This window comes from Cherax quadricarinatus, chromosome 42 (genome assembly GCF_038502225.1).
Source record: "Cherax quadricarinatus isolate ZL_2023a chromosome 42, ASM3850222v1, whole genome shotgun sequence".
Taxonomy (NCBI): domain Eukaryota; kingdom Metazoa; phylum Arthropoda; class Malacostraca; order Decapoda; family Parastacidae; genus Cherax; species Cherax quadricarinatus.
The window spans coordinates 2,832,791-2,850,792 of record NC_091333.1 but is presented as its reverse complement, the minus strand read 5'-3'; the positions used below and the strand labels follow the sequence as shown (position 1 = coordinate 2,850,792).

The 18,002-nt window shown below is 37.6% G+C and overlaps 1 protein-coding gene across 9 annotated transcripts in view; it reads left to right on the top strand.

Moving 5' to 3' along the window:
• The window catches only part of LOC128695594 (protein phosphatase 1H), a 66,497-nt gene extending 59,298 nt beyond the window's left edge, over positions 1-7,199 (top strand). For 8 of the 9 annotated variants that reach the window (XM_070093206.1, XM_070093213.1, XM_070093214.1 and 5 more), the window contains exon 10: positions 5,038-7,199. In XM_070093206.1, coding sequence (XP_069949307.1) covers positions 5,038-5,488 — 451 coding nt within the window. In that variant the 3' untranslated portion in view covers positions 5,489-7,199. Of the gene's footprint in view, positions 1-4,605; positions 4,826-5,037 lie in introns of those variants that run through there. The other variant, XM_070093215.1, reaches the window with a different exon arrangement.
• The last annotated feature ends 10,803 nt before the right edge of the window (positions 7,200-18,002 follow it).

Genomic DNA, 18,002 nt, shown 5'->3' with positions numbered 1-18,002 from the left:
GTCACCCTGCCTTGGTGGGAGACAGCCGACTTGTTAAAAAAAAAAATCATTATTATAGAAAAATATAAAGTTTGAACAAACTCTTATGTGCATATACTTACATGCAGAAGTTTATTTTTTTTTTTTGGCCTAATATGATGTAAAGTGGAGTCCCATTACTGTATTTAAAAAATTGGTCAATTTAAGAAAACGAGTTAAAATTGGCAAGTTATATGTGAACCTTCAAAGCAGTAAATCTATCTAAATTGAATTACATTCATATTCTCCATTCACAAATAAATCAATTTGGAGTGACATTTGAATTGTCGTATCTGCGAAGACAGTGATTATGTATGAATGATGGGGAAAGTATTTCTTTTTTTGCGTCGCCCTGCCTCAGTGGGAGATGGCCAGTATGTTGAAAAAATATATAGTTTAACCCTTAAACGGTCCAAGCAGGTCGACGTTCAAATTCGTATTGCTACAAAAGTAGATCTACTTTTTTTTACATATTTTCAAATATAACAAAAAAAATGTAGATAAAAGTTTTTTTTACACGTTTTCAAATGTAAAACAAAAAAGATCTACATTTTTTTACATACTTTCAGATGTTGAAAAAACGTATATATACGTTTGGACCATTTAAGGGTTAAATAATCAGTAATTACATGCAATATAAATGATTATTATATTCATAGGGGGGGCACTTGAACCTTTAGGGGGTCATAGTATGTCTGGGGAATGGGAGGTATTCAGATTTTATTCAAGGAAGGACATATCAGGTTCAGTTCCTTGGCTCAAGATGACCTTGAGAGTTACAAATAATGAAATAGCGTAATGATATTTTTTAAGTCATTTTAATGTGTTTTGGGGCCCCAATCAAGCTAATAATTTCAGAATTTGTAAATGGTTTTGAAATACTCTTAAATTAAAAAATTGCAGTAAGATTTCATTGGAAAGCAAATGCAAAAATCCATAAATTTGTTCGTTGTTGTGTATGTATTGACACCTCAAGGGAAGTGTTATGACACACAAATAACCCGCACATAGAAGAGAGGATCTTATGACGACATTTCGGTCCGACTTGGACCATTTACAGAGTCGCACAGTGTGACTTTGTAAATGGTCCAAGTCGGACCGAAACGTCGTCGTAAGCTCCTCTTCTATGTGCGGGTTATTTGTATATTGTTCCAGTCACTGTATTGTGCCTTTTTTTGTTATTTAAGTGTTATGGTGGCAGTAAAGGGCCCTTGAAATAAGACAGATAAACATTCTAATGCTGCTGTTCTCTGTATACCTCCTTATAAAAGCAAGTGTAAGGAATGAGCTGGGATTTATTTTTGTGATGGCCAAATTAACTGCATTTTAAATTGGCAGTGTCTTTTAATATGCAATAATGTGAAGAGGAACAGCAAATTAAATGTTATTTTATTTATTATCACACTGGCCGATTCCCACCAAGGCAGGGTGGCCCGAAAAAGAAAAACTTTCACCATCATTCACTCCATCACTGTCTTGCCAGAAGGGTGCTTTACACAACAGTTTTTAAACTGCAACATTAACACCCCTCCTTCAGAGTGCAGGCACTGTACTTCCCATCTCCAGGACTCAAGTCCGGCCTGCCGGTTTCCCTGAACCCCTTCATAAATGTTACTTTGCTCACACTCCAACAGCACGTCAAGTATTAAAAACCATTTATCTCCATTCACTCCTATAAAACACGCTCACGCATGCCTGCTGGAAGTCCAAGCCCCTCGCACACAAAACATCCTTTACCCCCTCCCTCCAACCTTTCCTAGGCCGACCCCTACCTCGCCTTCCTTCCACTACAGACTGATACACTCTTGAAGTCACACTGTTTCGCTCCATTCTCTCTACATGTCCGAACCACCTCAACAACCCTTCCTCAGCCCTCTGGACAACAGTTTTGGTAATCCCGCACCTCCTCCTAACTTCCAAACTATGAATTCTCTGCATTATATTCACACCACACATTGCCCTCAGACATGATATCTCCACTGCCTCCAGCCTTCTCCTCGCTGCAACATTCATCACCCATGCTTCACACCCATATAAGAGCGTTGGTAAAACTATACTCTCATACATTCCCCTCTTTGCCTCCAAGGACAAAGTTCTTTGTCTCCACAGACTCCTAAGTGCACCACTCACCCTTTTCCCCTCATCAATTCTATGATTCACCTCATCTTTCATAGTCCCATCCGCTGACACGTCCACTCCCAAATATCTGAATACATTCACCTCCTCCATACTCTCTCCCTCCAATCTGATATCCAATCTCTCATCACCTAATCTTTTTGTTATCCTCATAACCTTACTCTTTCCTGTATTCACTTTTAATTTTCTTCTTTTGCACACCCTACCAAATTCATCCACCAATCTCTGCAACTTCTCTTCAGAATCTCCCAAGAGCACAGTGTCATCAGCAAAGAGCAACTGTGACAACTCCCACTTTGTTTGATTCTTTATCTTTTAACTCCACGCCTTTTGCCAAGACCCTCGCATTTACTTCTCTTACAACCCCATCTATAAATATATTAAACAACCACGGTGACATCACACATCCTTGTTTAAGGCCTACTTTTACTGGGAAAAAATTTCCCTCTTTCCTACATACTCTAACTTGAGCCTCACTATCCTCGTAAAAACTCTTCACTGCTTTCAGTAACCTACCTCCTACACCATACACCTGCAACATCTGTCACATTGCCCCCCTATCCACCCTGTCATGCGCCTTTTCCAAATCCATAAATGCCACAAAGACCTCTTTAGCCTTATCTAAATACTGTTCACTTATATGTTTCACTGTAAACACCTGGTCCACACACCCCCTACCTTTCCTAAAGCCTCCTTGTTCATCTGCTATCCTATTCTCCATCTTACTCTTAATTCTTTCAATAATAACTCTACCATACACTTTACCAGGTATACTCAACAGACTTATCCCCCTATAATTTTTGCACTCTCTTTTGTCCCCTTTGCCTTTATACAAAGGAACTATGCATGCTCTCTGCCAATCCCTAGGTACCTTACCCTCTTCCATACATTTATTAAATAATTGCACCAACCACTCCAAAACTATATCCCCACCTGCTTTTAACATTTCTATCTTTATCTCATCAATCCCGGCTGCCTTACCCCCTTTCATTTTACCTACTGCCTCACGAACTTCCCCCACACTCACAACTGGCTCTTCCTCACTCCTACAAGATGTTATTCCTCCTTGCCCTATACACGAAATCACAGCTTCCCTATCTTCATCAACATTTAACAATTCCTCAAAATATTCCCTCCATCTTCCCAATACCTCTAACTCTCCATTTAATAACTCTCCTCTCCTATTTTTAACTGACAAATCCATTTGTTCTCTAGGCTTCCTTAACTTGTTAATCTCACTCCAAAACTTCTTCGTATTTTCAACAAAATTTGTTGATAACATCTCACCCACTCTCTCATTTGCTCTCTTTTTACATTGCTTCACCACTCTCTTAACCTCTCTCTTTTTTCTCCATATACTCTTCCCTCCTTGCATCACTTCTACTTTGTAAAAACTTTTCATATGCTAACTTTTTCTCCCTTACTACTCTCTTTACATCATCATTCCACCAATCGCTCCTCTTCCCTCCCGCACCCACTTTCCTGTAACCACAAACTTCTGCTGAACACTCTAACACTACATTTTTAAACCTACCCCATACCTCTTTGACCCCATTGCCTATGCTCTCATTAGCCCATCTATCCTCCAATAGTTGTTTATATCTTACCCTAACTGTCTCCTCTTTTAGTTTATAAACCTTCACCTCTCTCTTCCCTGATGCTTCTATTCTCCTTGTATCCCATCTACCTTTTACTCTCAGTGTAGCTACAACTAGAAAGTGATCTGACATATCTGTGGCCCCTCTATAAACATGTACATCCTGAAGTCTACTCAACAGTCTTTTATCTACCAATACATAATGCAACAAACTACTGTCATTTCGCCCTACATCATATCTTGTATACTTATTTATCCTCTTTTTCTTAAAATATTTATTACCTATAACTAAACCCCTTTCTATACAAAGTTCAATCAAAGGGCTCCCATTATCATTTACACCTGGCACCCCAAACTTACCTACCACACCCTCTCTGAAAGTTTCTCCTACTTTAGCATTCAGGTCCCTTACCACAATTACTCTCTCACTTGGTTCAAAGGCTCCTATACATTCACTTAACATCTCTCAAAATCTCTCTGTCCTCTACATTCCTCTCTTCTCCAGGTGCATACACGCTTATTATGACCCACTTTTCGCATCCAACCTTTACTTTAATCCACATAATTCTTGAATTTACACATTCATATTCTCTTTTCTCCTTCCATAACTGATCCTTCAACATTACTGCTACCCCTTCCTTAGCTCTAACTCTCTGATACTCCAGATTTAAACCCATTTATTTCCCCCCACCGAAATTCCCCTACCCCTTTCAGCTTTGTTTCGCTTAGGGCCAGGACATCCAACTTCTTTTCATTCATAACATCAGCAATCATCTGTTTATTGTCATCCGCACTACATCCACGCACATTCAAGCATCCCAGTTTTATAAAGTTTTTTTTCTTCTCTTTTTTAGTAAATGTCTACAGGAGAAGGGGTTACTAGCCCATTGCTTCTGGCATTTTAGTCGCCTCATACGACACGCATGGCTTACGGAGGAAAGATTCTTTTCCACTTCCCCATGGACAATAGAAGAAATAAAGAACAAGTGCTATTTAGAAAAAGGAGAAAAACCTAGATGTATGTATATATATTTGCATGTGCGTGTCTGTGAAGTGTGACCAAAGTGTAGGTAGGAGTAGCAAATTAAATGTTAGAAGCATTTTTATTTATGGTTATCCCAGTGAGTAAAGGTTCTAATGGTGACATCTAAGACATACGTAGTTATTAGTATTACAGTACTATATTTTTGGGGAAGGGAAGGTTTGCTTGATAGATTAGTATGGGGAAAATCAATTATTAATGATATAATAATTTGCCTTACTTGTATTTTTTATTTTTTTTATAGATATACAAGTGCAGCTCAAGACCTTGTCATGGGTTCTCGTGGAAAGCTTCGAGATCGTAATTGGCGTACAAGCAATGACAAACATGCAACTATTGATGATATTACTGTCTTTGTCATTCCTCTTAAACCATATAAAGAGGAGTACCAAGAATGGACTTCGAAACAAAAAGCAAATGGTGGTGATGATGAGAAATCTTCCTCACAGAGCATTAACAGTCCAAATATAAAATGTGATGCTAGTGAACTAGAAGCAGATACAGTAGCCTCAGACAAAAATTTGTCTGAAGAAGAGAAGAGACCTTATCCCCCAGTCATGTTGAATGCTGGTGACTCATTAAATCATGAGAAAGATGCACTTGAAATCAAACCACAAGAAGATTATTTCAAAAATGAAGTTAACCAGGAAGCGCAAGCAGAACAAAGGTTAAATACAACCTTACATGATACATAGTAGATAATATCTGCTAGTTTGTTTGTGACCTGTCATATTAATTAGGACAGTGGTACTAGTCCTTGTACAGTATATTACTCTGCAGGGTTGGAACTCCTGAGATAATAATGCCAAAGGAGTATGCTGTATGTGATTTTTGCATGATACACAAGAATATTTTCCACACTTGTTATTGGCTTCTTTTTTTTTGTTTTTAAGTCAGAAGTGTCTTCATTTTTGTAGAGCACATTATTTTACCAAAGCATTGTTGTATTATTTAAAATATTTATTCTCAAATACATATATATATATAATAGAAAAACTTGGAGAAGTTTGTTTATGAGTTAAGTATTTCATTAGAGAAGGGGAAAATTTATTTTACAGATACAAGGTAAATATTTCATTAAGGAAGCGGGAATTTATTTTACATGTGCAGTAGATCATTGATTATTCAGCACTGTGGAGGTAAGGTTGCTCTGGATAATTGCAGCTTTTTAAACCACATTGGCAATTTCCCACCAAGGTAGGGTGACCTCCAAAAAAAGGAAATACATTCCTCATCATTCATCCAATTGTTGTTTTGCTAGAAGTGTGCAGACATCACAGTTCAGATGACCCCACCAAATAACAACATCCCCACCCATCCGGATTGCAGGCACTGCATTTCTCACCTCCAGAACCAAGTCGTTTTTTATGGTCCCTCTTGTTTGCACATTCCATTTTCACGTTATTTGTTCAGGTTCTCTGTATAAAATGAGTACCAGATATTAAACTCTGAATATGCAATTGCTGGATAATCAGTGATATACAGTCTTAAAGATTATTGATAGGCATCTGAGAAATTCTTCACACATTGTGTCATTGAAGCTTAATGAAAATTATGTCTTACACCGTAATTGTTTTAATGTGTTAAGGGAAATTTATTAAATGAAAAATGTGATAGATTCTGAAAATGTGTTGGATAACATAAGCATTAGTACATTTTGTCATTGGCAAACTACTAAATATATTAAAATTAGTAGTGCCAGACATTGTAAGATACAGTTATGTATAAGTACAGTTATGTTAATACTGACAGATTGTGGGAATAAGGCACATGCACAATCAAGACATTTATTGAAGATGTTTTGCCACTGGTAGCAGTTTTAATGATAAAGCCACCTGTGGCTAAATGTCCCCTTCAATTAATGTCTTGATTATGCATATTTGGTTCTTTCCCCACAAATACAGTCATCCCTACAAATTCACTTGCTTCTTTATTTGTGGGTTTTGAATATCCTGTGTTTTTACTGATGGGCACTCAGTGAATAGATTCAGTTATCTAATGTTTTTCTGTCCCAGTGGCTTTCAGACACCCAAATCTGTCTATTTTGGTCATTGTTTATAAATGTCAGTGCTAACCATATCAGAATAATATGTTAAAACTATATGGTGTGTGGAATACAAAATAAACCCAGATCAGTAACAGAATTTGTTTCACACTACAATTTGTATTATTCACAGTTAAAGCATTCACAGAACTTCTGAAAGCATAATTTCCTTGTGAGTTTGGAGGGATGACTTAATGTAGTGCATTAAATTATGTACAAGCAGAGTTCTTGGTAAAAAAAATTCTCATTTTATTAGGGGATGTTGAGAGAAGTACAAATAAATCATGTATTCATTCTCAAGTTAACGGTCAGCTCAATTGTTTAAAGGTGTACTTAAATAAATACAACCTTATTTTAACTTTCTTCATCTTTGATAAGCACTGTTTTAGTTTGGAAAAAAAAATATTCATATTTGTATTGAAAGTCTTAATTAAGACTGTAAAAAAAAGCAATATTGTATTGCATTTACTCAATTAGATGACTTATAAAGCTCAGATAACATAAATCAGTAGTTCTTAAAATTGATTGTTTACCTGGAAGATTTCTGGGAGAGGATGGGGAAAAGAGTTGTTGGAAAATGATAGTGTGAAGGGTTGAAATTGTAAATGGAAGATTTTTTATTTATTCCAATTTTAAAAACATATTGTTACTAAAAAAGAGAAGAAGAAAAACTTTATAAAACTGGGTTGCTTAAATGTGCGTGGATGTAGTGCGGATGACAAGAAACAGATGATTGCTGATGTTATGAATGAAAAGAAGATGGATGTCCTGGCCCTAAGCGAAACAAAGCTGAAGGGGGTAGGAGAGTTTCAGTGGGGGGAAATAAATGGGATTAAATCTGGAGTATCTGAGAGAGTTAGAGCAAAGGAAGGGGTAGCAGTAATGTTAAATGATCAGTTATGGAAGGAGAAAAGAGAATATGAATGTGTAAATTCAAGAATTATGTGGATTAAAGTAAAGGTTGGATGCGAGAAGTGGGTCATAATAAGCGTGTATGCACCTGGAGAAGAGAGGAATGCAGAGGAGAGAGAGAGATTTTGGGAGATGTTAAGTGAATGTATAGGAGCCTTTGAACCAAGTGAGAGAGTAATTGTGGTAGGGGACTTGAATGCTAAAGTAGGAGAAACTTTTAGAGAGGGTGTGGTAGGTAAGTTTGGGGTGCCAGGTGTAAATGATAATGGGAGCCCTTTGATTGAACTTTGTATAGAAAGGGGTTTAGTTATAGGTAATACATATTTTAAGAAAAAGAGGATAAATAAGTATACACGATATGATGTAGGGCGAAATGACAGTAGTTTGTTGGATTATGTATTGGTAGATAAAAGACTGTTGAGTAGACTTCAGGATGTACATGTTTATAGAGGGGCCACAGATATATCAGATCACTTTCTAGTTGTAGCTACACTGAGAGTAAAAGGTAGATGGGATACAAGGAGAATAGAAGCATCAGGGAAGAGAGAGGTGAAGGTTTATAAACTAAAAGAGGAGGCAGTTAGGGTAAGATATAAACAGCTATTGGAGGATAGATGGGCTAATGAGAGCATAGGCAATGGGGTCGAAGAGGTATGGGGTAGGTTTAAAAATGTAGTGTTAGAGTGTTCAGCAGAAGTTTGTGGTTACAGGAAAGTGGGTGCAGGAGGGAAGAGGAGCGATTGGTGGAATGATGATGTAAAGAGAGTAGTAAGGGAGAAAAAGTTAGCATATGAGAAGTTTTTACAAAGTAGAAGTGATGCAAGGAGGGAAGAGTATATGGAGAAAAAGAGAGAAGTTAAGAGAGTGGTGAAGCAATGTAAAAAGAGAGCAAATGAGAGAGTGGGTGAGATGTTATCAACAAATTTTGTTGAAAATAAGAAAAAGTTTTGGAGTGAGATTAACAAGTTAAGAAAGCCTAGAGAACAAATGGATTTGTCAGTTAAAAATAGGAGAGGAGAGTTATTAAATGGAGAGTTAGAGGTATTGGGAAGATGGAGGGAATATTTTGAGGAATTGTTAAATGTTGATGAAGATAGGGAAGCTGTGATTTCGTGTATAGGGCAAGGAGGAATAACATCTTGTAGGAGTGAGGAAGAGCCAGTTGTGAGTGTGGGGGAAGTTCGTGAGGCAGTAGGTAAAATGAAAGGGGGTAAGGCAGCCGGGATTGATGGGATAAAGATAGAAATGTTAAAAGCAGGTGGGGATATAGTTTTGGAGTGGTTGGTGCAATTATTTAATAAATGTATGGAAGAGGGTAAGGTACCTAGGGATTGGCAGAGAGCATGCATAGTTCCTTTGTATAAAGGCAAAGGGGACAAAAGAGAGTGCAAAAATTATAGGGGGATAAGTCTGTTGAGTGTACCTGGTAAAGTGTATGGTAGAGTTATAATTGAAAGAATTGAAAGAATTAAGAGTAAGACGGAGAATCGGATAGCAGATGAACAAGGAGGCTTTAGGAAAGGTAGGGGGTGTGTGGACCAGGTGTTTACAGTGAAACATATAAGTGAACAGTATTTAGATAAGGCTAAAGAGGTCTTTGTGGCATTTATGGATTTGGAAAAGGCGTATGACAGGGTGGATAGGGGGGCAATGTGGCAGATGTTGCAAGTGTATGGTGTAGGAGGTAGGTTACTGAAAGCAGTGAAGAGTTTTTACGAGGATAGTGAGGCTCAAGTTAGAGTATGTAGGAAAGAGGGAAATTTTTTCCCAGTAAAAGTAGGCCTTAGACAAGGATGTGTGATGTCACCGTGGTTGTTTAATATATTTATAGATGGGGTTGTAAGAGAAGTAAATGCGAGGGTCTTGGCAAGAGGCGTGGAGTTAAAAGATAAAGAATCACACACAAAGTGGGAGTTGTCACAGCTGCTCTTTGCTGATGACACTGTGCTCTTGGGAGATTCTGAAGAGAAGTTGCAGAGATTGGTGGATGAATTTGGTAGGGTGTGCAAAAGAAGAAAATTAAAGGTGAATACAGGAAAGAGTAAGGTTATGAGGATAACAAAAAGATTAGGTGATGAAAGATTGAATATCAGATTGGAGGGAGAGAGTATGGAGGAGGTGAACGTATTCAGATATTTGGGAGTGGACGTGTCAGCGGATGGGTCTATGAAAGATGAGGTGAATCATAGAATTGATGAGGGAAAAAGAGTGAGTGGTGCACTTAGGAGTCTGTGGACTTCAAGAGTGTATCAGTCTGTAGTGGAAGGAAGGCGGGGTAGGGGTCGGCCTAGGAAGGGTTGGATAAATTATAATAATAATGAGTACACGGGGGAAAGCAGTATGGAAAAAAAAAAAAGGCATAAGATCCACTGACCAACCATGTTACAATGTTCCACATGAGATGATTGAAAAAATTTATTTTGCAAAATTCATTTTGCCATAACTGATCTCTGGGTTTTAGGAATGGAGTATAGATTACCTTTGCTTTATGAAGTTTCACTTATGCAACTTTGTTTATGTGGGGCAACTTAGAGTTCTACCGGTAATTCACTATATGTTGTAGAAATTCACTCTTAACCCTTAAACTGTCCAAGCGTAGATCTACATTGAGGTGCGTAGTGCCCCAAACGTAGATCTACATTTTTTCAATGCTTTCAAATGGAGAAAATAAAGGTCGGAGCACTACGCACGTTAACATAGATCTACACTTGGACAGTTTAAGGGTTCAGGGATCACCACCTCTTGATTTTTTAACATCTATAGATTGCTCTTCTATCCATAGGGTGGATAGGGAAGCAATGTGACAGATGTTACAAATACATATATAAAATGTGTGGTAGGTTAAGTAAATAAAAAAAAAGTTTTTATGTGGACAGCAAGGTTCATGTTAGGGTGTGTAGGAGGGAGAGAGAAATGGAGATCATTTTCCAATAAAAGGCATTAGACAGGGATGTGAGATGTCACCATGGATGTTTAACATATTTATTGATGGGGTTTGAAAAGAAGTGAAAGCTAGGGTGTTAGGGAGAGGTGTAGGATTAAAAGATAATGAATCTAATACAAAGTGGGAGCTGTAACATTTGCTCTGTTGATGATATAGTTGTTTTGGGAGAGTGTGAAGAGAAGTTGCAAAAATTGATTGATGAATTTGGGAGGGTATATAAAAGAATGAAGTTAAAAGATGTTCCAGGTAGGTAGGAACAAGATGATGAGGGTATCAAAATATCTAGGCAGTGAAAGATTGAATATCAAATTGAAGAGAGGAAGTTAGTGTTCAAATATTTTTGGGTGGATTTGTTGGCAAGTAATTTGAGAGATGAGGTCAACCAAAGAATTGATGAAGGGGAAAAAGGTGGATGGTGTATTGAGGCATCTGTCAAGAGAAAGAACTTTATTCATAAGAAGCAAAAAGGGAATTGTATCAGATTATAGGTGTATAGATATGAAGCATCGCTTTTAACCCTTTCAGGGTTCAGACCCCCTGATCTGAAATTTGTCTACAGGGGTCTAAGAATTTTTATTTTTATGAAATTTTTAATTTTTATGAAATGGTAGAGAATCTTTTCTGAAGGTAATGAAACAAAAAGTATGAAATTTGATGGAAAACTGACAAACTTACACTACATGTATTGTGAATTTTGCCGTGTCAGCGGTATTTATGCATTGGCGATTTTGCCCACTTTGAGTCCTATTTTAGTCCAATTATATTGTTCCAGTTGACTAAATTCTTAGCTGTTTTGCTAGTATGCCTTCCACTTTATCAGTTGAGTACAAGAAACTGCCAATTCACCTATTCCAACTACCCAATAAAGTGATCAGAAATTGGTAATTTGGCCAGTATCACACAAAATTCAGACTGTCAATTTCAAAATAGGGTCCAGAATAAACAATGCAGACATTCCTGGCACTAAAATAACATTTCCTCTGTTCATTAGCTACATCTCCAGGCTTCTCCAATATTACACATGAATTCCATTTTGAATTTTTATTCACACTAAAAAATAAAAGATTTACTGTTTTGCATTATTGTAATACTTGTACAGATAATGTCATTGGATTTGTGAATGCATATTAGACTGACCAGTTGGACACGAATTGGACGTGATTTGTGTACTCTGTAATGTCAGCAAAAATCGAATATTTCCACTACTTTGAGTTCAGTTTCAAGCTACTTCCAGTCCTGAAACCAATCAAAATCATTTCAATTTCTGTAATAAATCTTCCACTTTATCAAATGACACCAAGAAACCTAGAATAAATCCACAAAAATAATCCGAAAATACACCGCGAAGTTGCTGTTTTAAACCAAAAACACAGTCATGGTTTTATTCCCCCATGAACTACATGGGGCAGCCCTTTTTTTATATGGTGCACACTTGCCACATATACCCATTCTCTTATATTTAAGCCAATATTTACTACCCACAGCTTATATGAGTGACCTGAGCTCATGATGTAAAACTACGGCACTGACCCTTAAGGGGGTTAAACATTTCAGTGAAGAGGAGGCTGGAGGCAGTAAAAATGTCATGCTTGTGGCCAATATGTGGTGTGAATATTATGCAGAGAATTTGTAGTGTGGAGGTTAGGTGGTGGTGTGAGGTTAAGAGAGGGATTTTTCAGAGTGCTGAGGAGGGGTTGTTGAGGTGATTTTGACACTTAGAGAGGATAGAGAAAAATAGCATAATTAGGAGAGCATAGGTAGGTAGGTAGATATGGAGGGGGTAGGGGTCATCCTCAGAAAGGTTGGAAAGAGAAGATTGAAAGTGTTAGGGTCTTGGATATCCAATAGGCTTGCATGAGTGTGGTAGATAGGAGTGAGTAGAGGCAAGTGGATCTTAAGATTTAATGTTCTGTTGGAGTGTGAGTAGGGTAACATTTATGAGGGGAATCAGGGAACTGGTTAACCACACTTGAGTCCTGTAGGTGAGAAGTAGTGTGTCTGCACTCTGAAGGAGGGGTTGGGATGTTGCAGTTTGGATGGTCATCTGAACTGTAATGTCAGTAACTTTTTCATATTGACATAAATAAGAAAGACAGAATAGGCATAGGAAATAACAGTGAGCTTATTTGAATGAAAACCTGTTCAATTTAAGTGTCTTGTGGTAAGTCACCTGGCCAGACTAGGGTTGGAGGGAGAACAGAAATAGTAGTAGGAAGATGTGTATTCACAGGCTCGTAATGTGCACTTTAGTCCAGACAAAGATGGGCTGGTTGGTTCATGGTGGAGGGAGGGTACAGGGCACAAGGACTGACTTCATCTTAAATTTTAAAAAAAATTCATTTGTTTCTTTGAAAACATTTGTTTTTGGGATAGCTGTGTTTGGTGCTTCTCTGGTATGTTAATAATTTTTGGGTAAAAATAAGTGAAGGAATGTGGAATTCTCATTTCCAGTTTTGTATTATATAGGGATTATTTGGTTTTCTTTTCTGATAATTTCCTCAGTACCAAATTTATTTTTTTTTATGTGATCATTTGGTGCATATGTATTTTTTTTTTTATTTAGCTAGTAAGCATTAGACATAAAATGTGTAATTTCCAAAGTCTCAGAATGATTCCCTATGTTTTATGTGTTATGCTGGGTTTGCTTTAAGTGAATTTGTTTTGTGCGCCATGACCAGGGATACATTTAACACACACAGAGAGGGAGATTTCTCCATGTTTGTACCAGAATGAATTTTCAACAATAGGAACAACTCTCTCAGGAGTTTTTGGCAAATGCTTTGCTGAACTGTTATGTATTTTATCATTCTATATAACTGAAATCTAAACTTTCTTTATGACTTCTGATTGACATATAAAATGCATAATGGATCATAGCAGCTTAAAAAAAAAAAAAAACAAAGGTTTGTTCTTCTCTCAATGTATACATGACTGCAGTCTGCAACTGAAGAATATCTTTATGGCTTCTGGTACACTATCAAGAGGCATGGTTTATTATTTTTAGCAATTTCGTAATGTATATTTTAAAAAGAGCTGATTATCCATCTGTTAGGCCCTTAACATTGTGTAAGTGTTTCTTTTTTACATATTTATATCATGTAGGAATAATAAGTAACTTGTATAGGTTTATTAAATTAGTCTCATAGTTAAGACCAATCAAAATATTGTTTTAACTCATAATTTGCAGCAATTGAATACTGTTCTGTATTGCTTTGTTTTAGGACAGGACATCAGAAAAAATATATATAGTGCATCAGCAGTTGAACAAGCAAGCATTCCAAATTAGAAAAAGTAGAGAAATTGACAAATATTGCAAGGCAAGTCATTTTAAACAGTTTTAATTATTACAATAGATTTACTATTGCTATGGGAATATATAGTATAGGCTGATCACCTACTGTGGAAACTGAAGGTGTATGCCATCAGCTAATGGCAAGGATGTTAGTTAAAAGCAAATTACTCATTTATTCATCTCTTGTACAAAGGCCAAGCTTATATTTTTGTATGTGACATGCTAAATCTGTGTGGGTCATTCAGCATAAAGAGTGATGTAATGTTTATTTAATGCTTAAATGATGACATTCAAAATTTTGATTTCCGAACAGAATATATGCTAGTATCCGAGTAAAGGAGCCAAGTCTCAGACCGAGCAAATAACTTGGAGAGAATCGTATTTGTGCTTAGAACTTAAAATTGGTATTAATTGCTTCAGGTTTAGTACCTGAAACAATTAATACTAGTCTTCTTCATACACTTTTTTTTCTATCTTGTTGGAAAACTGGAAGTTCTTCCTTTCCAAAAGCTGGGCACGTCAGGTCAAGACACTTCTCATTGTAGGCTCATCGCTTATACCAGTGCTATTTGTAAGTTGATGGAACACTTGGTTAATAAATGTCTTGAGTCATACTTAATTTGGTTTTAGAAAGGGCCTTTCTACCAATCAGCTTTATAATTCACCTTAATGCATGTTTGCAATGACTGTACTACAGTCTTTTTTGATCTAGAATAAGCTTATAACACTAGTAAAATCTTAACATCTAGAAAAAACTTATAACATACCTTCCTTTAAGACTTATTGACCTGAGAGGTACTTCAGTGTTCAAGTAAATAAGCGTTTTATTCCTGATTGTATGCAAGTTGAAGGTGTACTTAAAGGCTGTGTTCTTAGTGCTGCCATGTTCTACTCACCATTAACAAACCTACCTTTATTCTTTCTTTCAATATCTCTGATCATCCTTGTATGTAGACAGTTTTGCTATTACTTGCACAGGTATAGGCTGACAACTTGCAGAAACCTCTCTCCAATATGCTATTAATCACACTTCCAACTAGGGCACTTCCAGTGATTTTAAATTCTCTTACTGTGTTTCAGTCTGTGCCTTCTAACCATTGTATAGTTTCTTTGTATACCTCATCTCTCCATTCTTCCTGTCTTATTTCTCCCCCACCCATCATGCAAAATTCCTATAAGCCAAATCTGTATTTTTGTCTGTCCTTTGCCAGTGACTCACTTCTTTGCTTTTAACTCTCTTTTTTTTTTTTTTTTTCCAACAAGTCGGTCGTCTCCCACCGAGGCAGGGTGACCCAAAAAAAGAAAGAAAATCCCCAAAAAGAAAATACTTTCATCATCATTCAACACTTTCACCACACTCACACATTATCACTGCTTTTGCAGAGGTGCTCAGAATACAACAGTTTAGAAGCATATACGTATAAAGATACACAACATATCCCTCCAAACTGCCAATATCCCAAACCCCTCCTTTAAAGTGCAGGCATTGTACTTCCCATTTCCAGGACTCAAGTCCGACTATATGAAAATAACCGGTTTCCCTGAATCCCTTCACTAAATATTACCCTGCTCACACTCCAACAGATCGTCAGGTCCCAAGTATCATTCGTCTCCATTCACTCCTATCTAACACGCTCATGCACGCTTGCTGGAAGTCTAAGCCCCTCGCCCAGAAAAACCTCCTTTACCCCCTCTTTCCAACCCTTTCGAGGACGACCCCTACCCCTCTTTCCTTCCCCTATAGATTTATATGATTTCCATGTCATTCTACTTTGATCCATTCTCTCTAAATGACCAAACCACCTCAACAACCCCTCTTCTGCCCTCTGACTAATGCTTTTATTAACTCCACACCTTCTCCTAATTTCCACACTCCGAATTTTCTGCATAATATTTACACCACACATTGCCCTTAGACAGGACATCTCCACTGCCTCCAACCGTCTCCTCGCTGCTGCATTTACCACCCAAGCTTCACATCCATATAAGAGTGTTGGTACTACTATACTTTCATACATTCCCTTCTTTGCCTCCATAGATAACGTTTTTTGACTCCACATATACCTCAACGCACCACTCACCTTTTTTCCCTCATCAATTCTATGGTTAACCTCATCCTTCATAAATCCATCCGCCGACACGTCAACTCCCAAGTACAGTGGACCCCCGCATAACGATGGCATCACATAGCGATTTTTCCGCATACCGCTTACTTTTATCGCAAAATTTTTGCCGCGCATACCGATTAAAAACCCGCTCACCGATTTTCGTCCGAGACGCGTCCAATGTGCCCTCAGCCAGCCTCACATGTGCCGCCCGTCCCATTGTTTACCAGCCAGCCTCCGCGGTAACATCCAAGCATACACTCGGAATATTTCGTATTATTACAGTGTTTTCGGTGCTGTTTCTGGAAAATAAGTGACCATGGGCCCCAAGAAAGCTTCTAGTGCCAACCCTGTGGTAAAAAGGGTGAGAATTAGTATGGAAATTAAGAAAGATTTTGAAGGGTTTGGGGCTAACCCTGAGAAGCCTATGCCAGTTGTGGAATCCATTGTGCCTACTTCAAAGATTAAGGAAATGTGTGCACAGTGGGTTGAACTGCAAACCTTTATGGATGAAAATCACCCTGACACAGCTGTTGCAAGCCGTGCTGGTGACTATTTCAATGACAATGTTGTGGCCCATTTTAGACAAATCGTAAAGGAACGGGAGGTACAGAGCTCTATGGACAGATTTGTTGTGCGACAGAGGTCCAGTGACTCTCAAGCTGGTCCTAGTGGCATTAAAAGAAGAAGGGAAGTAACCCCGGAAAAGGACTTGCTACCTCAAGTCGTAATGGAAGGGGATTCCCCTTCTAAACAGTAAGAAGATAATGCTCTCCCCTCCTCCCATCCCATCAATCATCACCAGATCTTCAATAAAAGTAAGTGTCATGTAAGTGTGCATGCCTTTTTCAGTTTGTGTGTATTAAAATTAATATTTCATGTGGTAAAAAAATTTTTTTTTCATACTTTTGGGTGTCTTGCACGGATTAATTTTATTTCCATTATTTCTTATGGGGAAAATTCATTCACATAACGATTATTTCGCATAACAATTACCCCTCTTGCACGGATTAAAATCGTTAACCGGGGGTCCACTGTATCTGAAAACATTCACTTCTTCCATACTCCTCCTCCCCAATTTGATATCCAATTTTTCTTTATCTAAATCATTTGATACCCTCATCACCTTACTCTTTTCTATGTTCACTTTCAACTTTCTACCTTTACACACATTCTCAAACTCATCCACTAACCTTTGCAATTTTTCTTTAGAATCTCCCATAAGCACAGTATCATCAGCAAAAAGTAACTGTGTCAATTCCCATTTTGAATTTGATTCCCCATAATTTAATCCCACCCCTCTCCCGAACACCTTAGCATTTACTTCTTTTACAACCCCATCTATAAATATATTAAACAACCATGGTGACATTACACATCCCTGTCTAAGACCTACTTTTACCGGGAAGTATTCTCCCTCTCTTCTACACACCCTAACCTGAGCCTCACTATCCTCATAAAAGCTCTTTACAGCATTTAGTAACTTACCACCTATTCCATATACACTGTACTTGCAACATCTGCCACATTGCTCCTCTATCCACTCTATCATATGCCTTTTCTAAATCCATAAATGCAATAAAAACTTCCCTACCTTTATCTAAATACTGTTCACATATATGCTTCAATGTAAACACTTGATCTACACATCCCCTACCCACTCTGAAGCCTCCTTGCTCGTCCGCAATTCTACATTCTGTCTTACCTCTAATTCTTTCAATTATAACCCTACCGTATACTTTTCCTGGTATACTCAGTAAACTTATTCCTCTATAATTTCTACAATCTCTTTTGTCCCCTTTCCCTTTATATAAAGGGACTATACATGCTCTCTGCCAATCCCTAGGTACCTTCCCCTCTTTCATACATTTATTAAACAAAAGTACCAACCACTCCAACACTATATCCCCCC